Below are 27,829 nucleotides of genomic sequence, written 5' to 3'. Positions count from 1 at the left end.
GTTTCTTCCGCAAATATCTGCATGCGTTGTGTATTCCTATCTTTAACATTATCGACGCATGCGTTTTTCTATGTTCGCGTTTTGCCGCGTTTGACGACGCATGCGTCGTCTAGCCGTCTGCGTCTTGGCGCGGAAATGCAACATGTAGTAATTTTTAGAGGCGTCAATTTGCCGCCTGGAAACGTATGCGGCTGATTGCGCAAGGTTTGCGCCCAAAAAACGCATTGTAGTCTATGTAAACGCATGCGTTTTTCAGTACATGCGTTTGCTTGCGTTTGCCGACGCATGCGTCTCAATTGAGAAAAACATGTCTAGACACTGATAAGCCACCCCCCACATACAAGGTGATAAAGGGAGGTAGTGGACATTTGCAGGTCACTAGTCAGCAGACTGCCTTGCAGACGAGACGCCCCACAGCCCCTTGGATCAGCAAACAAGCCTCAGAACTATGTGAGTATATCCTATCCAATGCATTTCTTTTCTATAATCTGTGTCTATATATGCCCTAATTTCTGTCATTCCTTTCTTTCTGCACACATCAGAATGTCTTCTTCTTCTGATGAGGAAACGCCTGGGCCTGCACAAGGGGAACATGTCAGCGAAGTGAGTATTCACCTCCTCAGATTGTATTCACTGTCACATCTACACATATGACAATGTATATTTTCCCTTTTTCAGACCACTTCTTCTACAGCGGAAGAGACTGGGCAGGAGACTGGGCAGGAGCAGCGTAGTCATGGCCGGGCAAGACGGCGGCATCGTGTAAGTATAGCTGGCTGAATGTGTATTGTATCCTCACTTTATAATTCTTGAATCTTCATTTCTTTCTACTTCTCTCTTTCTTTCCCTTTTGCTTCAGCACCAGTGTTTTTTTTTACTTCAATATTCATGCCATTCCTCTGATTCTGTTTTCTGTCTTCCGTATGTGAACGTCTCCTATATTAATGTACTTTTTGTTGTTAGGTTCCAGAGGAGGATGAGGACCTAATTGAGAATGAACACCTCATCTCCCTGGTTCACGAGCGAGTCGCATTGTGGGACACCCAGGATCCACTGCACGCCAACAATGTGACGATCCGGAGGCTTTGGAATGAGGTGGCTGCAGCGTTGTGGGATGGCTGGGCCAATGCCCCGGCTCGGGTCCGTTCTGCATTTGGTAAGTATCGCAATGCAGTGTGATGTAGTCAATACCTTGGCCATGCTCACACAACTGTGTATGATGTGAGAAAGTCATTACTTTTTCACAGCACATACAGTTGTGTGACCATGGTCAAAAGACCATTGTCCTAACTATTATGTTTTGTTTTGTCAACAGTGTCAAAAGTGAAAACACGTTGGAGATCGATGAAGGACCGCTTCAACAAGGACCTGCACCAAGAGAGCCGGCTTCCAAGTGGTTCTGCAGCAAGGATACGCAAATACAAGTACCACCGCATCCTTGCGTTTTTGAGACCAGTCCTTGCACGAAGAACGTAAGTATATTGGTTAAAAAAGAAAAAAAATGGTGTATAATGCAATTTGTTGTTGGTCATTATTTCCCATCAGTATTTGTAATCCGAAACCTTGATTGATTGATAGATGCAGCAGTGGGGTACGTGTTCTTTGAATACTTTCCCTCACATAGTTCCTCTCCAGGTTTTGGCATACCAATACTGATTTGAAATACTGATCAAATACTGAGAGTGTGACGGCAGCCTGCACAACAGATCTATACTCAGCAAGTTAGGTGTCAGAAATAATGAATTCAGGATGCCAATGGCTCCTCAATTCATTTTTCCTGACACTTGTCCTGGTGAGTATACAGGAGGCTTGTATGTCCTCTGTCGTCAATTCGTATTTCCCATCAGTATTTGTAAGCCAAAACCTTGATTGATTGATAGATGCAGCAGTGGGGTACGTGTTCTTTGAATACTTTCCCTCACATAGTTCCTCTCCAGGTTTTGGCATACCAATACCTTGTATAGAGATATGGCTTGTATTGTCTCCATCGTCTCTTCATAGTTTACATCAGTTTTTTTAATCCCCAAGGACTGGTCGATGCATGCAGAAGTATAGCATGTTGTTTTATGAAACTTTTATTCCTACTGTTGAACTCCTGGCTTGCAAATTCTGATGTAAAATTCACTACAAATAGTAGTGTGACCTTTCCCTATCTGAATGTGTATCTAACTGTTCAGTTATCTTTTTGTAAATGTTTTGTAATTTTTTTTTTTTTTTTTCCGCAGCACTTGGAGCTCCACTGTTGGCCCAGGTTCTGGAGCGGTCCTTCATCAGTCAGCCACGGACCCGTCCCAGCCATCCTCCAGCGCTGCAGCAAGTGGGCCTGCCACACAACCTGGAGACCAGGAAGCTGGTCCATTAGGTGTTCCCCTTCCCCAGTCCTCTGCCTCTAGCCAATTTTTTATGGGCTCCTCCCGGCAGCGGCAGAGGGCCGCGGACAGGTCACTCATGCCCGAGTTTTTGCACTTGAGCTCGGTCTTCCATGAGGGACTCAAGGCGATGGGTGACCGACTGGATACTGCCATTAGTCATATGAGCACACGTATCCAGGAGGTAACCACAGCCCTTGCCCAAGTGAAAGCCGACCTCCAGAGGCCAGCACATCATTTTTTTAATCAGATAGAACAGGGCATGTCGGAACACCTTAGTCCTGAGCTCCAGATTACTGTTATGCAGGCCTGCAATGCTGCTTACGTGCAGGCTATGCAGCAGAGTCGGTATTTTCAGCAGACAGTGGGGACATTTCCAACAGTGCCCACACTGTCACGCTTTACATCAATGCCGACATCTGCTGCATACCACTGCACGGCCACCTCCATTCCAAACACTTCCGGACCGTATTATAACACCACCACCATGCCCAGTGCAGTGGGTCAGCCCACCGCCACCACCATGACAACTGCTGCTCCTGCTTGGGCCTCCTCCACTGCCACCAGCATGCTGCCGCCGCCGGACCCTGCCCTGGTGTTTCCTGGCACCACCACTACCAGACTGCCGTTGCCGGACCCTGCCCTGGCGTTCTCTGGCACCACCACTACCAGACTGCCGTTGCCGGACCCTGCCCTGGCGTTCTCTGGCACCACCACTACCAGACTTCCGTTGCCGGACCCTGCCCTGGCGTTCTCTGGCACCACCACTACCAGACTTCCGTTGCCGGACCCTGCCCTGGCGTTCCCTGCCACCACGACAACGTGCCCGCGCAAAACAAGGAAGGGGAAAGGCAAAAAAAAACAAAAACCCATAGCTATCCCTCCCCCCTCACCTCCCAATGTGTCTCTAATGTCTGGTTTGTCTCACCCTTCCAGTGTGTCTCAACCCTCTCATGTGTCTAGCCCTATCCCTGAATATCCTGACCCCAGTAGTTTCATAGCGCCTTCTCCTGCCACCCCTATGTCGGCTACAGTAAGCCAGACCTCACTACTCAACACCCCACAATATCGGCACTCAACCCCAAGCAGGCGCAGTTAATTTTTTGGTTTGTGTGTGTTTAATAAACCTGTGTTTTTTGCCCCAATAAGGTTTGGTTAATTGTGTATTTCGCCACCGTCACCACACAGCATGCGCCAATAACAAATTATGCGTCAAACACTTTTTTGGGGGCCACCTCCAACCTCCAGTACCTACTTAGCAGAACACTGAAGCTTCTTTCTGTTTACTCCGTGACTTTTGGTCGCACACAGAAGACAAAATGGTGGTAATACACAGCACAACTATACTCAACAGGTCCTTTCTTATCCGAAACATTATTTATGACCCCTGACCTGCTGATTTTAGAAATGCATTGTATTACCTCCATTTTATCTTATTGGTACATATACATATATTTCACACAAAGTGAAGGAACAATGTACATGGCATATCAATACTCACCCGGACAAGTGTCAGGAAAAATGAATTCAAGAGCAAATAGCATCATGAATTCATTAGTTCAGACACCTGACTTGATGACTATAGATCTCTGGTGTAGGCTGCCATCACACTGTCAGTATTCGCTCTGTATTTTACAGCACTATTTGTAAGCCTAAACCTGGAGTGGAACTATGTGAGGAAAAGTACATTAAACAGATATGCACCACTAAAAGAATTTAACTACCGCTCCTGGTTTAGGCTTACAAATACTGATGTTAAGTACTGGACAAATACTGCGACAATAACGGACATCGTCTATACAGTCTGCGGCAAAAAGCTAATGGTGAACCAAGACAGGACTCACGTCAACAACCTAAGCCCAAAAACCCAAAGTGGTTTGTTAAGGAAATAGATAGGAGACATGGTGAAGAAAGTAAATCACAATTATTTTATTTGAAAAAAACATTAACATTCCAAACATAAATTTGCAGACCCGAAACCAGCAGTACATTTTACACCATATTGTCCTGCCATGGCACACGTCCAATGTCAGAATCAAAAAACGCTGCAAATTGGTCCCGCATGTGGCCTACTTCAACTGTTGACCGCAGCGGGTGATGACGGTAATCAGGCAAAGGGTTGGCAACAGGTTCATCAAGTTCTATGGTGGGTCGCTCCTTAGCCAGAATGAAATTGTGGAGAACCACACAGGCTTTAACTACCTCATCCACTGTCTCCATTTTTAGATTTATTGCAGTTGCCAGAATGCGCCATTTGGACACCATAATCCCAAAGGCACACTCTACTGTTCTGCGTGCCCTGGTTAGTCTGTAGTTGTAGATCCGTTTTGTGCGGTTCAAGTCCCGACTTGAATAGGGCTTCAGGAGATTTTCACTCATCTGAAAGGCCTCATCCCCAACCATTACAAATGGCAGCGGTGGGCCTTGAGTGTAGGGGAGTGGTCGTGGCTGTGGGAAATTACAATTTTTGCCATAAACACGTCGGCCCATATCAGAGGTTTTAAAAGTCTGTGAATCGTTGCCACGGCCAAAAGCACCAATGTCCACAGCAATGAAGCGACAGTCCGCATCGGCTATTGCCATAAGAACTACTGAAAAATATTTTTTGTAGTTGAAGAACTGTGATCCCGTTCTGGCTGGTTTGGTAATCCGGATGTGCTTCCCATCCACCGCACCCAAACAGTTGGGAAAATCACAAACAGTCCAAAATTTGTCAGCAATTTCTTTCCATATGTCCTCCGTGGGTATGGGTATAAATTCCTCACGGAGAATGGTCCATAAAGCCCGGCAGGTTTCAAAAACAATTCCGGACAGCGTGGAAATCCCAAGGCGGTACTGGAAATGAAGGGATGACAAGCTCTCTCCAGTTGCAAGAAATCTGTAGTAAGAATAAATAATTTACAAAATAGGCAAAAAAACATCAGACCTGCAAAAAATTTTGGTTAGCTTTTGTTTAGAATTATTACGTACCTTAAGGTAACCAGGAGACGTTCCGCTGGTGGAATGGCTCTACGGAGCTGTGTGTCCTGTCTCCGGATGGCTCCTTGGACACGATCAAGCAAATCACGGAAAGAGTCTTGTGACATCCTGGTATATTCTGGGAATTTTTCTGGGTTCTCATTGAGCTTGCCATACAGGGTGTGATATGTACCACGGCTCTCCCGCAGTTCTACAATGGGGTGTTGCCAAAACCGCCTACGCCTTGTCCTTCTCTGTCTTTCCCGGTTTCGGTGTTGCTCCCAAGCAAACGCACATGCCAGAAAAATCTTGATGCTCAGATCCAGTTTAAAGTAATAGCTATCCATGTGAAGATCCATCTTCTCACAGGACACAGGAGCAAAATCTGAAGATTTCAGCTGTCCTAGGGTCTATATATAGATTTCACATAATACACGCCCTCTGTAGTCCCATTGGCTGGTTCTTGCATCTAGAATTTTTCTCTGGTAAAATTTTGCGACATGCGCACAAAAAACGCAAACGCATAGAAAACGCAAGCAAAAGCATGTAAACGCTGCGTTTTAATGACGCATGCGGTAACCGTAAGCGTTTTAAAAACGCTGCGTTTACACGCGTTTTCATGCGTTTTTCGTGTCCTTGCGTTTGCGGATTAAACGCTGCAGATTCAAACGCTAATGTGAAAGTAGCCTTAGTGAGGAGTGAGAGGTGTCCGAGGAGTGGATGTGGTGGAAGTGAGAGTGTGGTGCATTTGTTTTGGAATTGTCAGTATGCTAGAAGTGTGATTGCAGGTCTGGGTCGTTTGTGTAAGGAGCTGTGTGAGGTGAATCTGTTGTCTTTTGAGCTTTTTATGTTTGGATTGGGTATGTGTGGGGAAAAGGAGAGAGTATTGTGGTTGATGATGACATGTATAAAAGAGGTTTTGTGGGATGTGAGGAATGTGTATGTGTTTAAAAGGAAGGATATTGAGGTTAAAAACTGAATAAAAATTATTTTGGGAAAATTGTATTTTTGCTTTGTGTGTGATCAGAGAAGGAGAGGGGAGGTGGATGCAGAGGGAATTTGGAAGACTAAAAAGTGGAAACATTTTGTTAATGTATCTTGAGGTATTTTTTTGGTTGTTAATAAAAAATTTTCTTGTGTTTTCCAATCATGATGGGAAAAGCGGTTGCAAGTATGTGGCATGCTGTTTTGGGAGATGAGTTCCTTGTAGTTTTGGTTACCTGACTGTGGATCTTCCCATCTGAGGGGAAAAAAAAAGCTGTCTGTGGATGGATACCATGTTTTGGCATAGGTGGTTTTCCTTTATTGGATGCTGCCCTTCCCATGGTTGTTCCTTCCCGGTGAAAGACCTGGCTATTCATTGCTTGCGTTGAGAAACACGTGATGGTGTCTCCGCGGCTTTTCTACATGCAATTGCGTCAATACTGACATTCCAACAGCCAAGACATCTGACTGTACAACGACACTTGCGGCTGCAGTGTTCACCCCAGTTGCCTGACTACGTCAAGTTGCATCGCTGTACTACAATCAACCCCGCTACTTTACTGCCAGTCCCCAAGAAGGATGGCAGTGATGAGGATTACCTCCAACATGACTGTTCCCAACTCCTGACTGGAGAGACAGCTACTCCATCAAATGTCAGCGAAAACCCACTTCCAAATCCTGATCTGGTGTTATACATGGATGGTTCGATGGTTCAAGATATGCTGATGATTTTGGCAGATTCCACACCGGATACGCTGTTACTACGGAAGACACTGTAGTGCACACAGCTGCACTCCATCCCTCACAGTCAGCACAAGAAGCAGAACTTCAGGCTCTGTCTACAGCATGTGTTCTGGCCAAAGACAGGCGGGCTAATATATACGCGGACTCACAGTATGCATTTGGTATTGCTCATGATTTCGGAGCCCTATGGGCCAATCGAGGGTTTATTACTACCGCCGGGAATCCAGTGAAGAATGCTAAAGCTGTTAAAACCCTCATGGACTCAATCAAATTACCTACTCAGGTGGCCATTATCAAGGTCAAGGCGCATGATCCTAGGAACAGTCCACAGACTGTTGGTAACGCCTGCTCTCCTACCCTTTGAACTGACCATACCAACTATGGTGACCACACGCTCTGAGCGTAAACAGTTACATGAAACACTGACTCTACAGGAACCTGATGATCTGCGCCAGACTGACTTTTTCTGCCAGATCCCGGGAGACCGCTTAATGACGATGCAGCAAATGTCCCCAAAGGAAGAAATGAAGCAGTGGAAGGCTGATGGAGCACGTATGGACAATGGTCTCTGGAAAAAGGACCAACTTGTGTGTCTTCCTTCCCGGTTACCAACATGACTGCAAAAACCACAGCAAAGACACTGGTGATGGAAGTCATATGCAGATATGGTGTTCCAGAAGTTGTTGAAAGTGACCAAGGCCCGGCCTTTTCTTCTCATGTGTATCCGGAGGTTCTGACAATGCTTGGATCCACTGTAGCCCTCCATACTTCATACCATCCACAATCCAGTGGGAAAGTTGAGAGGCTGAACTGCACACTGAAGGGACAATTGACCAAAATGGTGCAGGAGACTACGGCTCCATTGCCAGAGCTCCTACCCATTGTACTGAACCACATTCGTACTACCCCTATTGCAAAACATGGCTTGTCCCCATATGAGATATTGATGGGGGCTAAGCCCCCAGTTGCAAATTTCCAGCCTCAGCAGTTGTCAGAGGAAACTGACCGTACTGTTCAATATGTTATTCAGCTTAGTAAAAATCTTGCTAACACCCATGCTTTAGTTTCTTCTTCCCTTCCAGATTCAGCAGAATCCGACACTTGTCACAACTTGAAGCCTGGTGATTTTGTGGTCGTGAAAAGGCATGTCAGAAAACATGGACTAGAACCCTTGTATGACGGTCCCTACCAAGTCCTCCTTATCACTCCTACGTCAGTGAAACTGGAAAGAAAGGCAACGTGGATCCACGCATCGCACTGCAAGCTGGTTAAACAGACTAGTGACAAAATAAGGGGACATAATGTTTTGGTATTTCCCTTCGGGGAGACCACATGTAGTACAGATGGGTATAGCCAATAAAATTGTCAGTTCTATTTTCCTTTACCCTATGATTACACAAATGTGGGATAAATTGGTTAGGGCCACAGACTATCTAGATGATCAAATTTGGGATATATTGGATATGCTTAATATTACTGTTGCTGTCCTAAACCAACTTATCATAGTCACTAATCAACATACTGTAGTACTGGATTACTTAACAGCAGCACAGGGTGGTATGTGTCAGGTTATTGGACCCGCTTGCTGTCATTATATAGATCCCAATAGTACTCTAAAGTTAAAGTTAAATTTAGAAGACATACAAAGGCTCAGAGATCAATATAAAGACAATGATCGTAATAAGGACAGTTGGTGGGCAGACACCTTCTCCTTTCTTAATCCAGCCAATTGGTTCAAAGGAATTGGGGGCTGGATAGCTGGAATCTTGCAAAGTTTGTTACACATCGCTGCCTTTATCCTTGTCATGTATGTAATACTAAAACTTGTTCTTTGGTGTATTTCTGTATGTATTCGGAAATTCCGCACTAGGACAACTAATGATGATACCAAAAGCGTTGGCACCCCTGCTCTTCTCTACACCGATTTCACAAAGTTACCTGATGAAGATGTTGAAGCCAAGCGTATGGCTACCTTCAAAAGACCTCCTCCACCGTTATCAAAAATTGTTATCTGTAAATTGTAGCATACAGGGGGGATGGGTGCGCCGCAACAGCCATGGCTGGTAACATGGCACCAGTCATGTGAAGACCGTACCCCTCAAGCTTATTGCTCGGGATAGAACCTCTGATGCTGCATATTAGTTAACAAAATTTATCTAGGGGGGAATGTGAAGGGTTAAACTAAGAAAAATTAAAGCAGGCTTCATTTTGTGCTTTTCGACTCCATCTTGCTGTTTTAAGATAAATTTTTGTTACTAAGTAAAAGTTCATAGTTGTTATGAGACCTTGATTATTCCAGCCTGAAACAAGATATGACACTGAGGGTGTATTGTTCTACGGGACCTTGACGTGCAGGCTGATCCTGCATTCTGTGAGCGTGTTCTTATGTTGATTGGTTGAAGTATAATTTCTAAGATTATGAAAAGTGCGGCACAATAAACGGGGGCTCAGAAATCTGCTCGATCCCTCCAAGCAGAGACACGTCTCCGTCTGGTCATTTTTAGTTGCCGGCAACGCCCTGTGGATCAATTTGAAAATCACTGTGTCAACCGTGATGGATTACTTCAGATCCTCCCTCAACAGTGGGTGCACGTCTGTATTCAGCTGTGTAGTGTAGAAGAAAGGGAAAAGTGAGGAATATGCTCTGGAAGTGGGATACTAGGTTACTATACAGTATGTTATTTTATGCAGAGACGAGTCCTGGCTGGAAGAACTGGTTGGTGGTCTGCGCTGCATGAAAAACAAAAGCAAAGATGAAGGACTTCAGTTAGAGACATCACTGGTGAGTCAGTGTATTACCTGTACACTGACACTATACACTGTATGCTGTGTACAGGGCTTCTGTGCATAATGCCACTGGTGATCCCTGTATTATCTGTGCACTGACATGATATACAGAGCACGTGTCTAATGCCACTGGTGATCACTGTACACTATACACTATGTACAGAGCTCCTGTGTATAACGTTACTGATGATCACTGTATTACCTGTACACTATATACAGAACTCCTGTGTGTAATGTCACTGGTGATCACTGTATTACCTGTACACTATACACTATATGCAGAGCTCTTGTGTCTAATGTCACTGGTGATCACTGTATTACCTGTACACTATACACTGCATACAGAGCTCCTGTGTATAATGTCACTGGTGATGACTGTATTACCTGTACACTATACACTATATACAGAGCTCCTGTGTATAATGTTACTGGTGATCCCTGCATTACCTATACACTGACACTAAATACAGAGCCCCTGTGTATAATGCCACTGGTGATCACTGTATTACCTGTACACTGACAGTAAATACAGAGCTCCTTTGTATAATGGCACTTAGTATTGTGTTTTTTTAATTAATGATCAGTGTTGTAGTTTTCGGTCACTATGTAGAGGTAATATGTGGTCCGGCCATGCTGTGGCGGTGTTTCTCCCTTGTATGTGGTAATATTTGGTCACTATGTCACGGTAATATGTGGTCTGGTCATGCTGTGATGGTATTTGTCCAATGTATGTGGTACTAATGATCATGTTAGAAAAATATGTGTGACTCATTCCTTCAAAGAAAAATTATATTGAAATATACCTAAAAAGAGTATCGGTATTTTAAGAAATGTTTAATAAGTTACAGTAGAGTAGGGCTCCGCCAAAAGTGTCTGCCTTGGTGTGGTGGCAGATTAAAAAATCTTTTAACCAGAACAAAAGCTACTGGCTATGTATGTGATATAGTGTTTTATGGGAACTGTTAATATCTGATTGGTGAGGATGTGGTGCAGAAGTTGAGTTTTACCAAGAGTGGGCAGTGGGACTGTGGAAGGTTCGAGGAGTGGAAACGGAGCTGGGGTGGAGCGTGGGTGGAGTTTCAAGGGGGCCCGAAAATGTTGCCAATATGAGGCCCCGAAATTCCTAGTGGCAACCCTGGGTGCATCTTGCTTAATGGTGTTGCAGCCTCTGTGGCCTTTCAGAAAAGGTGTGTATATATACTGACAGACCATTTGACACTTAGATTGCACAAAGGTGGACTTCCTGCCACTAAGCATGTGACTTATGAAGGCAATTGCTTGCACCAGAAATTTTTAGGGTCTTCATAGCAAAAGGGTGAATACAAATGCATCCCAATTTTTAGTTATTTGATCCAATCAATGTAATTTATTCCTCTATCTTTCTGACTTAACTTCATCAACTTAAGCTATTGAGTTCTCATGCATCACACACAAATCGTATTGCAAAAATATTTAAACACAGGTTGTAATGTAACAAATGGGTATATAAATAAAAATATATTAACACAAATTCAAAAACGTTGCAATATTGTATAACGTTAGGAAAGCAAGAATGCAATGATGTGTAAATCTTATAGCCATATTTTATTACCAACAGAACAGAAAACACAGATCATAAGGTGAAAGTTAGACATTTCTCCATTTCATTTGAAAAAATTAGCTTAATTATAAATTGATGGCCAGGATAAATACTGTATACATACAAAATCCAGGAACTATTGGTGCTTTAAAAAAACACATATACTAATAATGAGAAGAAACAGATCATAATATCAGGAGTCTTATTTATCGATAAAAATATATAGAGGGGAAAATAAGTATTTGATACACTGCTGATTTTGCAAGTTTTCCCACCTGCAAAGGATTGAGAGGTCAGTAATTTTTATGGTAGGTACACTTCTACTGTGAGAGACAGAATCTTAAAAAAAATCCAGAAAATCACATTGTATGATTTTTACTTAATTAATTTGCATTTTATTGCATGAAATAAGTATTTCATATACCGCAATAGAAAAACAGAACTTAATATTTGGTACAGAAACCTTTGTTTGCAATTACAGAGATCAGATGTTTCCTGTAGTTCTTGACCAAAATTGCACACACTGCAGCAGGGATTTTGGCCCACTCCTCCATACAGATCTTCTCCAGACTTTTCAGAATTTGGGGTAGTCACTGGGCAGCATTGAGTTTCAGCTCCCTCCAAAGATTTTTTATTGACTTCAGGTCTAGAACTGGCTAGGTCACTCCAGGACCTTGAAATGCTTCTTACTCCTTAGCTACCCTGACAGTGTGTTTCGGGTCATTGTTATGCTAGAAAACCCAGCCATGACCCATCTTCAATGCTCTTACTGAGGAAAAGAGGTTGTTGGTCAAAATCTTGCAACACATGACCCCATCCATCCTCCCTCCCTTCAATACTGTGCAGTCGTCCTGTCCCCTTTACAGAGAAGCACCCCCTAAGTATGATGTTTCCCTCACCATGCTTCACAGTTGGGATGATATTCTTGGGGTTGTACTCACCCTTCTTCCTCCAAACACGGCAAGTGAAGTTGATACAAAAAAGTTTGGTATTTGTAATCTGACCACGTGACCTTCTCCCATGCCTCCCCTGGATCATCCGGTTGGTCTTTGGCAAGCTTCAAATGGGCATGAACATGTGCTGGCGTGAGCAGAGGGACTTTGTGTACCCTGCAGGATTTTAATCAAGGACGGTGTAGTGTTACTAACGGTAATATTTGTGGTCACAGCTCTCTTCAAGTGATTGATGAGGTCCTCCTGTGTAGTTCTGGGCTGATTTCTGACCTTTCTCAGAATCATCCTTACCCCACAAGGCGTCCTTGCATGGAGCCCCAGACCGAGGAAGATTGACAGTCAACTTGTGTTTATTCCATTTTCTAATAATTGTGCTAACAGTTGTTGCCTCCTCACCAAGCTGCTTGCCTATTGTCCTGCAGCCCATCACAGCCTTGTGCAGGTCTAAAATTTTGACAGACCGCTCTTTGATCTTGGCCATGGTGGAGAGGTTGGAGTGTGATTGATTGAGTGTGTGGACAGGTGACGGTTATACAGGTAATGAGATCAAACAGGTGCAATTAAAGCAGGTAATGAGCGCAGTGTAGGAGGCTTCTTAAATAAAAAACTAACAGGTCTGTGGGAGCCAGAATTCTTGCTGGTTGGTAGGCGCTCAAATACTTATTTCATGCAATAAAATGCTATTTATTTATTGATTTACAAATCATACAATGTGATTTTCTGGTTTTTATTTTTAGATTCTGTCTCTCACAGTTGAAGCGTATCTACAATAAAAATTACAGACCTCTCCATTCTTTAAAAGAAAGAAAAAAAATAAATAAAATGAAACCAGCTCACCTGCTAGGCATGTGCTGTGGGGATGCTCGGATACCGTGCAGTCATCACGTAAATAGTAGAGCAAAACAAGAAAAAAATCCAGCTTCCAAAAATAATCCAATTTATTAAGAGTAAAATGCAAAGTCCAAAAAACGTGGTGAACAAGAGAGTGAGTAGCAGCAGGCTACGTGTTTCGAAACGCGTAGCCTGCTGCTACTCACTCTCTTGTTCACCACGTTTTTTGGACTTTGCATTTTACTCTCAATAAATTGGATTATTTTTGGAAGCTGGATTTTTTTCTTGTTTTGCTCTCCATTCTTTGTAGGTGGGAAAACTTGCAAAATTGTCATTGTATCAAATAGTTATTTTCCCCACTCTAAATACAATATCAAATATTATCATGTACATCTTAAATTAATCACATACAACCCATATATTGCCCAACTAGAAAAATGGAGGCAGAGGGAAAATACCCATGTAAAAATAATTTACCAAAGCCTTTCTAAATTTGAAGAAATTCAAAAATTGAGCTGAATTGTATAGATAGTTAATTTTAGTTTTTATTATATAATGTAAGTGTGGTTTGATCAGGGGAACATTTTGCCCAGATCTCAGCTTTTTTCTTTCGTCAGAAGAAAGTAGCTGAAAATAGTTATATGGTTCAATTTATTGCAGTTCTAATGGAGGCAGCGTAGACAATGGCATTGCAATGTGTAAATATCTGCAATATTTGGAAATGTGGCATGATTTAAAAACATTATTAACCTGCAGATGTAGGGTTAATCTGCAGGTCAATTGCATACTAAAGCTGTGTGGCCACTGCACTGAAAGCCCAGCTATCAGGAGGAAATTGACTTTATTCTTCCCAGTAACATCCAGCTTTCAGTAATAGAGGCGTGGCTGTAGTAGCGCATACATAGAGAACGGCGACTGTAAGCATGCCCAGGCACTGACTGACAGCCAGCTCTGTACTGATGCATTGGTAAGCCAGATGTCAGTCAGTGCCAGGGGCGTGGTTACAGCCGCCGCTCACTGTGTACTGAGTGGTGACTGATGCCACATCGGCCCCTCCTCTATGAAACTTGGAGGCTGTCGGGAGGAATACATTTGTTTTCCTCCTGGCAGTGGGGCTCTTAGTACGGTGGCTGCGCTACCTTAGAAAGCTATTAACCTGCAGATTGACCCCATATCTGTAGGGTATTAGCATTTAGGGACATGACAGGTTCCCTTTAAGAAATTTAAAGTGGGGAATTGTTGCCAATTACAATTACATTGCCAATATACGGTGGGTACGGAAAGTATTCAGACCCCTTTAAATTTTTCAATTTTTTGTTTCATTGCAGCCATTTGGTAAAATCAAAAAAGTTCATTTTTTCTCATTTTAATGTTCACTCTGCACTCCATCTTGACTGAACCCCCCCCCCAGAAATGTAGAATTTTTTTCAAATTTATTACAAATGAAAAACTGAAATATCACATGGGCATAAGTATTCAGACCCTTTGCTCAGTATTGAGTAGAAGCATCCTTTTGAGCTAGTACAGCCATGAGTCTTCTTGGGAATGATGCAACAAGTTTTTCACCCCTGGATTTGGGGATCCTCTGCCTTTCTTCCTTGCAGATTCTCTCCAGTTCCATCAGGTTGGATGGTGATCGTTGGTGGACAGTCATTTTCAGGTCTCTCCAGAGATGCACAATTGGGTTTAGGTCAGGGCTCTGGCTGGGCCAGTCAAAAATGGTCACAGAGTGGTTCTAAGGCACTCCTATGTTATTTTAGCTGTGTGCTTAGGGTCATTGTCTTGCTGGAAGGTGAACCTTCGGCCAAGTCTGAGGTCCAGAGCACTCTGGAAGAGGTTTTCATCCAGGATATCTCTGTCGCATTCATGTTTACAACCAAGTCATCCTGTCCCTGCAGCTGAAAAACACCCCCATAGCAGGATGCTGCCACAACCATGTTTCACTGTTGGGATTGTATTAGGCAGGTGATGAGCAGTGCCTGGTTTTCTCCACACACTGTTAGGGCTAGCGGAACGCACCAGGTAAATATAAATGTTTTATTGAAGTAGATGCGTTCGCAGCCCGGGGTCCACCGTGCAGGAGAACCTGCTGCTAGTAAACGGCGGCACTATATGGCGGTATGAACTAGCTCTGTTAGTTTCACAGAGTAGCCGAGAAAGCAAAGCTCTGTGTCCTGTTTGACTTCACAGAGGCACAGGCTAACTACCCAAATGAGAGCAGTCAGTGGTCATGCATGCACACATAACTCCTCGCCGGAGGTGCCAGCATTCTAAGGGCTTATTTCGGCCAGGTCCCTGAATACATACACACACAGTCTCCTCGCTGGAGGTGCCAGCATTCTAGGGGCTTATTTCAGCCGGGTCCCTAAACACACACTCACATGACCACACTGGCGTAAAGCACATAACTTTAGAAAGACACTAGCGCATGGCCGTGCGGCCATGCGAGCCTTAAATAGTTGCAGCACGTACAGGACCTTCCTAGAAAGACCAATAGATTAGACTGCAGTATCTGAACATGTGACCCTCGATCTCCACTGAGAGATCTTACCCTGGGCATGCTTAGAACGGGAAAAGCAGGACTTAGTCCAAGAAGCATCTGCTCGTCGCTGCCCAACACTGGCTTCAATGGCAGAAGTAGGAGAAGCAGCAGTAACTCTTTGTACGGAGCCTGAGCGAGACACTGGGACTGACGTCTCCGCTGAGCAGGCTCCACTGCGGCGGGAAAAGAATGGGAGACCACAGCGGAGATGGCCTGAGATTCCCCCTGTGCAGAGGGGGAAACTCGACCCCTAACACACATACCGCTTAGAATTATCCCCAAAACGGTCTATCATAATCTTCGTCTCATCAGACCAGAGAATCTTATTTCTCATAGTCTGGGAGTCCTTCATGTGTTTTTTTTAGCAAACTCTATGCGGGCTTTCTTATGTCTTGCACTGAGGAGAGGCTTCCATCTGGCCACTCTGCCATAAAGGCCCGACTGGTGGAGGGCTGCAGTGATAGTTGACTTTGTGGAACTTTCTCCCATCTCCCTACTGCATCTCTAGAGCTCAGCCACAGTGATCTTGGGGTTTTTCTTTACCTCTCTCACCAAGGCTCTTCTCCCAGGACTGCTCAGTTTGGCTGGACGGCCAGGTCTAGGAAGACTTCTGGTGGTCCCAAACTTCTTCCATTTAAGGATTATGGAGGCCACTGTGCTCTTGGGAACCTTGAGTATTGCAAAAATTCTGTTGTAACCTTGGCCAGATCTGTGCCTTGCCACAATTCTGTCTGAGCTCCTTGGCCAATTCTTTTGACCTCATGATTCTCGTTTGGTCGTTTCCCGTTAGCATGTCCGGACATGCGCAATGGACCCTGCCTCTGATACAATGGATGATTAGCCTGGGAGGCGTTTCGTTAGGAGCAGGTATGGAGCCTGGATTGGCTTCATTGCAAGTTGTTGGCCATGCATCGATGTCCCTGATTAGATCACTGTTACAGGTACTGATTGGTGGATTTTGCGAGATGAGATACAAGCCCAGGTATAGGTAGCTCGCAGGTATAATGACCCCCCAGAATGCTCTGATAGGCTGAGATGTGACATATGGCATTGTTTGTTTACGTTTTAACTCTTTACATGTGCTTGCTACTATGATCGTGTGCAGCATTCTACACAACGGGGGCTTCTAGGGACATTATGATGAAGTTTTAAATGTATATGTTTCACTGTTTATATATTATTTATTGTTATTATGATCACCAGATATCATGTATGTAAATTACATGGGCGGACCGGATAGGTGGTGGTTACCCACTTCCTATTTAAGGCCGTCATGTATAAGGGACAGGGATATCTTAACCCATTGTAATTAAGTTAAAAAATGACATGTCTATTTTTTCTTTATAATTGAAATATCAAATATTAAAACTCAAAGATTATGTTGGTCCATTCCTTTTCCATGATATGAGAACTTTTCTTTTAACTTTTGTTGGATGAGACCTTTTGCTATGATGCGTGACACATGCACAGGTACTTACTAAATAAAGGCTGTAAAATTATATTTGAGATGAAAGCATTATTTTTATAATCACTCAAGTCAGAGTGTCATGTCGGACGCTGTTCAGACCAGGTCGTCCGACAGACAGCGGTAATTCCGCTTTTGTCCACTATGTGCTCAGTGGCGTCGGCTAGATTTTATCTAGCTGGTCCGGGGTTAATTTAGCTGATGCTCGGATTGGATGCTGGGCCTTGCCCACTGCCTTTAAATAGTTCTTCTGAACATTGGGTGTCGCCGATTATAGCTTCTGTCTTGTGCGTCGTTATCTCGGTCTGGAGTGGTGAGCTGGTTGTTGGAATATCGTTGCTGGTGGTGTATTTCCCTTTGTCTTATTTCCTCCTTCCCATATTTGTATTTGTTTTGCCCTTAGCACCTATAGTGTATTCCTGAGTGACTGCGGCGTGGTGTATATTTTCCGTTATCCTTGTCTGTGCTTACTGTGGGTGCTGGTTAGTGGGCCTTTCACTGGGTGGTTGGGTGGTGATTTCAGCCTAGGGTTGAAACAGGAGATAGGGCGAGGGTGGAGCCCCAGACATGCACACCATCAGTGTAAACTCTGGGTTGAGGGTCAGTCAGGGTTTCCCTAGTTTTCAGGGAAATCGCAGGGGCCCGGTTTATTTGCTCTTTCACACCTAGGTCTCCCATGACATTATAATCGGCCTTACTAAAAAAAAAAAAAAAGGTTTCCTTTTTTTTTGTTTTTGTCATGGATCCCATGACTTCCATAAACCGCCAGTTGAGGGCGCTGTTCCTACAAGTCACTGAGTTAAGGGGGGCAGTGCAGCAACAGGGACTAGCAGTGTCTAATGTGCAAGCTGGAGCGACAGGTAGAGTTGCTGAGCCTAAGTTTCCTTTGCCTGAAAAATTTGCTGGGGAACGCAGTAAATTTGTTTCTTTTCGTGAAGCTTGCAAACTATATTTCCATATGCGCCCGATCTCTTCGGGTAATGAGGCTCAGCGTGTGGGCCTGGTGTTGTCATTGTTAAACGGGATCCCCAAGCATGGGCGTTTTCTTTGCCATCTGATTCTTCTGCATTTGACTCTGTGGAGAGTTTTTTTCCTGTCTTGGGAATATTTACGACGAGCCTGACAGAATGGCTCTAGCAGAATCTAAGATACGCACTATTCACCAGAGGGAATGAGTTGCAGAGGATTACTGTTCTGAATTTCGTTGCTGGGTGATCGATACACAATGGAATGATCCTGCGCTGCGGAGTCAGTTTATTCATGGGGTTTCTGGAAGGGTTAAAAAAGCCCTTCTGATGTATGAGACTCCTAATTCTCTAGATTCCGCTATGAGTCTGGTTGTCCGCATTGATCGCCGTTTGCGTCAGGGGGAGCATGAGACACCGTCTATGGGAGAGGGTTTGGGTTCACGTGTGGTTGCTGCAGGTGAGCCCACGGAGCCTATGCAAAACGCAGAAGTGTCTCATGTGAAGCGTCGAGCCCCTGAGCTCAGGAAGCAGGGAGCCTGTTTTTACTGTGGTAAGGCTGGTCATTTTATTAACATCTGTCCTCTGCTGAATAAGAAAAACGCAACGGCGGAAAAACTTCTAAGCTCAGAGGGTGTGGAGGAGACCAATCTGAGCTTATGTATATCCTCCATGGTGGTTTCTCAATGCATGCTCCCTGCTAAGGTTATTATCGCTGGCAGTGAGCTGCCAATTACTGTTTTTGTGGATAGTGGTTCAGCCACAAATCTCATTGATGAGGAGTTTGCGCGCACTTCTGGTTTTAAGATCGAAAAACTGCCTCATCCTATTCACGTGGTCACCATCAATGCTGCTCCTCTCTCACAGGGGGAGATTACTGAATTTGTGGCTGAGGTAAAACTCCACATTGGGATTCTACATTCCGAGCAGGTTACATGTAAGGTGCTCAGGAATCTTCCTGCTCAGGTGGTTTTGGGTTTTCCATGGTTGTCTATGCACAACCCGGTAATTGACTGGAAAACTCAGGACATCATTCAGTGGAGCGAGTTCTGCCAGGAGAATTGCCTGGCCACATGTGTGTCTGCTGTGACTTCAAGTGTTCCGGAGTCACTTCTGGATTTTGTGGATGTGTTCTCTGAGAAGGGTTGTTCAGAGTTGCCGCCACATCGCCCCTATGACTGTTCTATCAGGTTTAAACCAGGGGCCAAATTGCCTAAAGCAAGGATGTTCAATATCTCCGGTCCGGAGAGACAAGCGTTAAAGGATTACATTGCTGAAAGTTTGAGCAAAGGGCACATCAGGCCTTCATCCTCGCCTGTGGCAGCAGGGTTCTTCTTCGTGAAGAAGAAAGATGGAGGATTACGCCCGTGTTTGGATTTCAGGGAGTTGAACCAGATTACGGTTCGTGATCCATACCCTATGCCACTAATACCAGATTTGTTCAACCAGGTGGCAGGTGCTAAGTGGTTCACCAAGCTTGACCTCAGGGGGGCATACAACCTCATAAGAGTCCGTCAAGGTGATGAGTGGAAGACTGCTTTTAATACCCCTGATGGTCATTTTGAAAATTTGGTGATGTCATTTGGGTTGACTAACGCACCTGCAGTGTTCCAACATTTCATCAATGATGTGTTTTCGCATGTTTTGGGGAAATTCGTTATCGTGTACCTAGATGACATTCTCATATATTCTTGCGACCGTGATACTCATTTAGATCATGTCAGGCAGGTGTTACAGCTTCTCAGAGAGAATAAGCTGTATGCTAAACTTGAGAAATGTGTATTTTCCGTTCAAGAGTTGCCTTTCTTGGGTTATATCGTGTCTGCTTCTGGTTTTAAAATGGACGCCGCTAAGGTGCAAGCGGTGTTGCATTGGGAACGGCCTGATAACCTGAAAGCACTTCAGCGGTTCCTTGGGTTTTCTAACTACTATAGGAAATTTATCAAGGATTTTTCCATCATTGCTAAACCGCTAACTGACATGACTAAAAAGGGTACCAATTTCTCTGTTTGGCCTGAGGCTGCTGTGCGCGCAATTGAGTTTCTTAAGAACAGTTTTGTTTCAGCCCCCATTCTTGTGCAGCCAGATGTATCAAAACCTTTTGTTGTGGAAGTTGATGCGTCTGAGGTTGGTGTGGGGGCGGTACTGTCACAAGGCCCATCTTTGAGTGATTTGCGTCCATGCGCCTATTTTTCCAAGAAACTGTCGTCCGCCGAACGTAATTACGATATCGGCAACAGGGAGTTCTTGGCTATCAAGTTGGCCTTTGAGGAATGGTGACACTTCTTGGAGGGGTCTGTTCATCAGGTAACTGTTATTACTGATCATAAGAATCTGCTGTATTTGGAGTCTGCCAAGCGTCTGTCCCCCAGGCAGGCTCGCTGAGCATTGTTTTTCACGCGGTTCAATTTTGTTGTCACTTACAGACCGGGGTCTAAAAACATTAAGACGGATGCTCTGTCTAGGTGTTTTCCGGGGGGAGAACCTCAGGAGGATCCAATACCCATCCTCCAAAAGGGTGTTGTGGTTTCGGCTCTCACTACCGAGGTTGAGGCTGAGATTGCCGAGGCTCAGGAGGAGGTACCATCTGAGCTTCCCATCAACAAATCTTTTGTACCGCTTCATCTCCGCTTAAAAGTTTTGGCGGAGCATCATGATGCTGTCCTGGCTGGCCACCCAGGGGTTAGAGGTACCTTGGAGTTGGTGTCACGTCGGTTTTGGTGGCCCAAGATCTGACAGGACGTGGTCTCATACGTGTCAGCTTGTACCACGTGCGCTAGGGCTAAGACGCCCCGCTCCCGTCCTGTTGGCACTCTACTTCCTCTCGAGGTACCTAGTAAGCCATGGACGGAAATCTCCATGGATTTCATCACTGATTTGCCCTCCTCAGCTGGAAACACGGTCATCTTGGTGATTGTTGATCGTTTTTAAAAAAATGTTGCACTTTGTGTGTTTGCCTTCATTGCCTAACGCTAAGACTCTGGCTCAGGTATTTGTGCAGGAGGTGGTCAGACTTCATGGGGTTCCGTCTGACATTGTGCCTGATAGGGGTACTCAGTTTGTGGCAACATTTTGGAAAGCATTTTGCTCACGTCTGGTGATCAAGTTGTCTCATTCCTTGGCGTTTCATCCTCAGTCAAATGGTCAGACTGAGCGTATGAACCAAAATTTGGAACAGTATTTACGCTGCTTTGTCTCTGATAACCAGGAGGAGTGGTCTACGTTCCTTCCTTTGGCTGAGTTTGCCATAAATAATCACCGCCAGGAGTCTTCTGGGGAGTCTCCATTTTTTTGTGTTTACGGGCTACATCCTCAATTTTGTACTTTGAGTCAGAGGGGCTCTTCCGGCTTCCCGGAGGAAGACCAGTTAGGAGCACATAGGCGTGTGCCAGGTCCGGACCTGAGTGTGGATGACTGGGTGTGGTTATCCACAAAAAACGTAAGACTCAAGATACCATCCCTTAAATTGGGTCCAAGGTTTATTGGTCCATTTAGGGTCGCCGCCGTCATTAACCCTGTAGCGTACCGATTGGAGCTTCCTACGGTGTATAAGATACACAACGTGTTTCACAGATCATTGCTAAAAAAGACGATGGGTCTTGTGGACGCGACACCTATGCCTTCTCCAGGCTTGATGGATGGTAATTTGGAATTCGAAGTCTCCAAGGTGGTTGACTCTTGTGTAGTGCGCCGCACTTTACAGTACTTGGTTCACTGGCGTGGTTATGGGCCTGAGGAAAGGTCCTGGGTACCAGCCTCGGACGTTCATGCGGACCGGCTGGTCAATATGTTTCACCGCCGTCATCCGGACAAGCCGGGTCCTATAAGCCGTGAGGGCCCTGGGGACCCTCGTAGAAGGCGGGGTACTGTCATGTCGGACGCTGTTCAGACCAGGTCGTCCGACAGACAGCGGTAGTTCCGCTTTTGTCCACTATGTGCTCAGTGGCATCGGCTAGATTTTATCTAGCTGGTCCGTGGTTAATTTAGCTGATGCTTGGATTGGATGCTGGGCCTCGCCCACTGCCTTTAAATAGTTCTTCTGAACATTGGGCGTCGCCGATTATAGCTTCTGTCTTGTGCGTCGTTATCTCGGTCTGGAGTGGTGAGCTGGTTGTTGGAATATCGTTGCTGGTGGTGTATTTCCCTTTGTCTTATTTCCTCCTTCCCATATTTGTATTTGTTTTGCCCTTAGCACCTATAGTGTATTCCTGAGTGACTGCAGCGTGGTGTATATTTTCCGTTATCCTTGTCTGTGCTCACTGTGGGTGCTGGTTAGTGGGCCTTTCACTGGGTGGTTGGGTGGTGGTTTCAGCCTAGGGTTGAAACAGGAGATAGGGCGAGGGTGGAGCCCCAGACATGCACACCATCAGTGTAAACTCTGGTTTGAGGGTCAGTCAGGGTTTCCCTAGTTTTCAGGGAAATCGCAGGGGCCTGGGTTATTTGCTCTTTCACACCTAGGTCTCCCATGACACAGAGGGGGCCACATCCTTCTGTAAAGCCATCCAAGGGGTTAAGTGGCCAAGATTGAAGTTGGCACAGAACCTGCCCATTACTGAAGGGTTAAACTGTCCAATACAGCTGGTATCTGCAAGGAACAATGAAGGTACAGCTCCTGTGCTTGTGTAACACCGCAGGTAACCGGTTGTTACAGTGTCATTGCTTTCCTCACAGAGAGAGTGATGTCACGCTTGGAAGCGAGGCAGGATCCCTTTGACAGGTATTCAGCACATACAATACTGTTCTGACTCCAGGCCAGAAGGGGGAGCTCTACACCCAACTTCAGGGGAGCTGCTCTCTCTGGTCGGGAGGAGGAGTCAGTTGCTAGGAAGTTGAAGTTAGACAGTTGGTGAGAGGAGAGCGAAGAGAGAGAAAGAAAAGCTGGGGCCATGGAGACGAGTGATTCTGTGGCTCCTAGGAAGGGAAAAGAAAGCAGAGCAGTCTTTAGGAGACTGAGAGGGAGAAGAAGCGAAGGAGAGTAAAGAGCTGGAGAGAGAAGCTGCGACTGGGTTTCCTCCATGCTGAGCGCAGATACAGATAGCCAGAAGACCAAGGTTGTGGGGGCAACTTCATGCCCCACGGCAGAAACCGGCGGACAGCTGATTGCAAGTTAACTGTCCACCATTAACACCCAAGGACACAGTAGCAAATAGAGCCCGGATCATGATAGAGATCCTGTAAAAAGTCTTGAGCTACCTGTTGTACAGGTAGTGTCCTATCTAAAAGGGGACAGAGAGAAAACGTGAGGACTTTCTGTGAGGTCTAAGGCAGCAAGGGACTACAACACCACAGCGCTAGAAGGAAGGCTTCCAACCCCACCTGGTTAGAGGGATTCCCAATTCGCTTCCAAGCCAGCCAGACCACCACCAGCACCTGTGATCCAGTACCCTGGACTATGGCTGCATTGAACCAAGTAAAGAGGTAAAGAGACTGCAAGCCTGTATCCTCCGTTTCTTACCACACCACCTACCACCATCTTCATCTTCCACACCAGGAGCCCTGGGGACCCTGCTTCACCTGTGGGAAGCCATACCATCCCTGCTGCCATAACATCACCCCAGAGGACCCCTTTAAGCAGCATCGGTCACCCCTGACAAAGTATCACAGGTAGCGTCACAAACTCTTATTATTCAACTAACCCCTTTAAAGAAAATCCCTTTAATATGGGAGCCCAGGGCCACGGACCGGGTCACCACCACCGTGACACATCCCTTTAAGGACCGAGTACCCCATGGCCCTGGCGGGCGTTCCACTTGCACCATCCCTGCCCCATGATGGTACAACCTTCTCACAGCAGTGATTGGCAGCATCTGGGAAGGAGGGGTGAAAGCTCACGCCCCGGGGACAACTGAAGAAATGCCTATTTGCACTACAAGAAGAGAAGACTCAGACTGCTGAGCTGTACTGTACTTGACAGCATCTAGGAGGGGTGAAAGCGTATACTGCTACAGGAGGATCTGAAGAAACACCCACTTGTGCTACTAGCAGAGATTTCTCATACTTCACTCTAAAAGCATTAAATGTGAATATCTCTGCAACAGAATGTCAGAGCACAAACCGAAAAAAAGTGTCAGATATTTTTACTAGGTATGTAACGCAAGTGAAAGGGCTGGGAGCTTATCAATCAAAAATAGTTATACATTTTATAATTTATCGAGAAAGTTGAAATTAATCATAATGGATATTCTTTTTTTTGTGTCAGATTTCTTGGAAGAGTAAGGAATTGTCATTAAAGATTACAGAAGGTTTTTATTTACTTTTGTTGCTCCACAAACTGGCAGCTATAACTTTTATTCTTCTGTTGATCTTGCTGGGAATCCATATTTTTTTGTGCTCTCAACTATTAGAGCAGAAGTGCTGTCAGTCATAGTCCCTCTCTTATAAGTGATCATGTGGGTATATCTTTAGTGTCTGTGAGATCAACCTGAATGCGCTTTTTTTAATAGGACGTCATTTGTCAATGGAGACTTACCTTAGTGGTTGATTTTATGGGGTCATTTTTGGTAACCCTTGTTGGTTCTTCTCCCTTGAGTTCTGACTCTCAGGGTCCGTTTACATGGACAGACTGGCAGCACGATACAACAGCTGATCAGTAAACTTTTGCTGATTGGCGGGCATTTACATTTCTGTTTATACAGACCAAAGTAAACGAAGCGCACTGAGAAATATATGCTAGATGGCTCCGTGCACACAGGCTGCCATAGTTGTCTGTAGTGCGAGTCCTGTTAACACAGGACGAGACACCACTGAGAACTTTAATTTTTTGTGCTGTACAGAAGATCATTTCACCCTATGCACGTGCATTTTGCTCTTTCGTCAGGCGTTCAGCAGCCTGTTCTCACTGACAGATTGTCAAGAAATTAACGTTTTTCACAATTTGTTCACAATTATCTTTCAGTGTAAAAGCCCTTTAGGGTCTGTGAAGACGATCCGGAAGCAGCAGCACTTTGGATGCGGCACATGTCCGTTGCGTCCAAAGTGCTGCCGGCTATTGAATGCAGGAGAATCCACATGTGTTCACTGAACCGTGCGGATTAACCGCATCCAATCCATTGTACGAGTGAAATTTCTCTTTGCGGAGATTAGCATCTCTGAAGGATAAATAGACATGCTGAAGTCTGGAGAAATGCGCCGCATGTCCGTCTCGGCGGGTAAGCCGCGGGCGTCGGTGCACGCATAGTGGACATGGGATTTCTTAAAATCCCCTCCACTATGCTGCAACATCTTGTTGCTGTGGATTGGATGCTGCACAAGCACACAGCGTCCAGCCCGCAGCGTTTACTTATAGTGTGCACATACCCTATGTAGTTTCACAACCAAGTGCCTGGTACCATAATAATAATAATAATAATAATAATTTTTATTTATATAGCGCCAACATATTCCGCAGCGCTTTACAACTTATAGAGGGGACTTGTACAGACAATAGACATTACAGCATAACAGAAATCACAGTTCAAAACAGATACCAGGAGGAATGAGGGCCCTGCTCGCAAGCTTACAAACTATGAGGAAAAGGGGAGACACGAGAGGTGGATGGTGACAATTGCTTTAGTTATTCAGACCAGCCATAGTGTAAGGCTCGGGTGTTCATGTAAAGCTGCATGAACCAGTTAACTGCCTAAGTATGTAGCAGTACAGACACAGAGTGCTATTAACTGCATAAAGTGTATGAGAACATGATACGAGGAACCTGATTATGTTTTTTTTTTTTTTTTTTTAATAGGCCACACAGGGATAGTTAGGTTAATGCATTGAGGTGGTAGGCCAGTCTGAACAAATGAGTTTTTTAGGGCACGCTTAAAACTGTGGGGATTGGGGATTAATCGTATTAACCTAGGTAGTGCATTCCAAAGAATCGGCGCAGCACGTGTAAAGTCTTGGAGACGGGAATGGGAGGTTCTGATTATTGAGGATGCTAACCTGAGGTCATTAGTGGAGCGGAGGGCACGGGTAGGGTGGTAGACTAAGACCAGAGAGGAGATGTAGGGTGGTGCTGAGCCATGGAGTGCTTTGTGGATGAGGGTAGTAGTTTTGTACTGGATACCATAGCCAGCAGATTGCATTCCACTACTTTTGTGATTGTTTTATAGTGCTCCAGGTTTTCCAAGAGACTCTCAAAGCCAAGTGACTAATGTTAATCTATATGTCTTCTTACAGACACAGCTCTGGCAAAAATTAAGAGACCACCACATCAAAACCCTGCCATGGGCAGCCCAATCTCCAGACCTGAACCCCATTGAAAACCTCTGGAATGTAATCAAGAGGATGATGGATAGTCACAACTCATCAAACAAAGAAGAACTGCTTACATTTTTGCGCCAGGAGCAGTGTGAAAGACTGTAGGAAGGAAAAGGAAATTGGCGCGCACTCGAGATTAAGTGGGATTTATGTATATTTTTTTCTGTTTCTCCCTAGCGATTGTATGAATAAGGCTCTGGTAGGGCCGAAACGTCATTTTTCCCCTGGTCGCTTTCAAACACATAGTTGTTCACATCCTTTAATAAATTTCCACTATTGCATCATATGCATTGAGAGTGTGCGGTGTACTATATATTTCCTATTGCATTTGGGGCTTTCACAGCCCATTACACCAGCACCTCGCTCCCACTTAATCTCGAGTGCGCGCCAATTTCCTTTTCCTATCTATACTAATTCTTGGTTGCAGCACCAGATTGCCCTAATGTCCACTATCACTTTTGCCTATGATACAGCTACTAGTGCCAATATTATCTCCACAGTAACTGGTTCCACGGAGTTTCTCAAAACACCCGTTGTTGACCCTAGAACCAGGGATTATGAGAAGACTAAGCGTAAGCTAGTCTCATATGACTTACACTGTACCACACTAGTATCATACAAAGAGATGGCTACAAATATGGCACTTCCCAAAGTTCAAGAAAATCCTACAACAAAACACGGAAGCAAAATGCCAAATATCCAAATAAAGTTTAACAAGATTCTTTATTAAATAATTAAAAAATAACCACAGAGACAGAGATACAAATGCAAGAAACTAACACCACCATATACTAAATAATACAGAAAAAATAAGGTATATATACAACGATCCATACACTGACAATTAGTTTAACTAGGCATCATAATCTAAACTGAGGTGCAAAAAAACTACCATAACAATCCCTATAGACAGGATAAGACTATTGCACAAATGTCCTGGATAATTTAGCTAAAGTGCGGTGCTCAATACATATATAGCCACATAGGGATATTGTACAAAGTGCTTAATGTCATATAAATAATTGCAATAGTGCAAGTAAGTTATATATCCCAAACCATTAAATCATGTCACTAATGCCATAGCCATACTGATATATAGATTATCAGGGGGTAGAGTATACTCCATAGCAGGTGCTCCATAGACATGCGCCTAAGAAAATACAGATTATCAGGGGGTAGAATACAATCCAGAGCAAGTGCTCCATAAGCATGTGCCTCAATTAGCTATAGTAAAGAAGAAATAAATACATAACCTGTATATGTGGTGTCTTCCCCGACGCGCGTTTCGCGTTTAGCATCTTCTTAGACCCCCTAAGAAGAAGCTAAACGCGAAACGCGCGTCGGGGAAGACACCACATATACAGGTTATGTATTTATTTCTTCTTTACTATAGCTAATTGAGGCACATGCTTAT

The 27,829-nt window shown here is 44.7% G+C and overlaps 1 protein-coding gene across 1 annotated transcript; it reads left to right on the top strand.

Annotated features, from left to right (window-relative positions):
* On the top strand, window positions 1-24,393 carry LOC143803990 (uncharacterized). The gene is made up of 3 exons (XM_077281740.1): window positions 1-1,472; window positions 2,226-3,127; window positions 24,377-24,393. Exons 1-3 carry the CDS (start codon window positions 1,345-1,347, stop codon window positions 24,391-24,393), a joined length of 1,047 nt encoding a protein of 348 aa, XP_077137855.1. The 5' UTR covers window positions 1-1,344.
* Window positions 24,394-27,829: the final 3,436 nt, after the last annotated feature.

Source organism: Ranitomeya variabilis, chromosome 2 (assembly GCF_051348905.1).
Source record: "Ranitomeya variabilis isolate aRanVar5 chromosome 2, aRanVar5.hap1, whole genome shotgun sequence".
Lineage (NCBI taxonomy): Eukaryota > Metazoa > Chordata > Amphibia > Anura > Dendrobatidae > Ranitomeya > Ranitomeya variabilis.
The sequence above is the reverse complement of the archived record's forward strand: the minus strand, read 5'-3'. Positions and strand labels throughout refer to the sequence as shown.

Coding starts and splice junctions, on each gene's coding strand:
- LOC143803990 (XM_077281740.1), top strand. CDS start 1,345: ATGAAGGACCGCTTCAACAAGGACCTGCACCAAGAGAGCCGGCTTCCA. Junction 1,473..2,225: donor CCAGTCCTTGCACGAAGAAC/GTAAGTATATTG, acceptor TTTTTTCCGCAG/CACTTGGAGCTCCACTGTTG.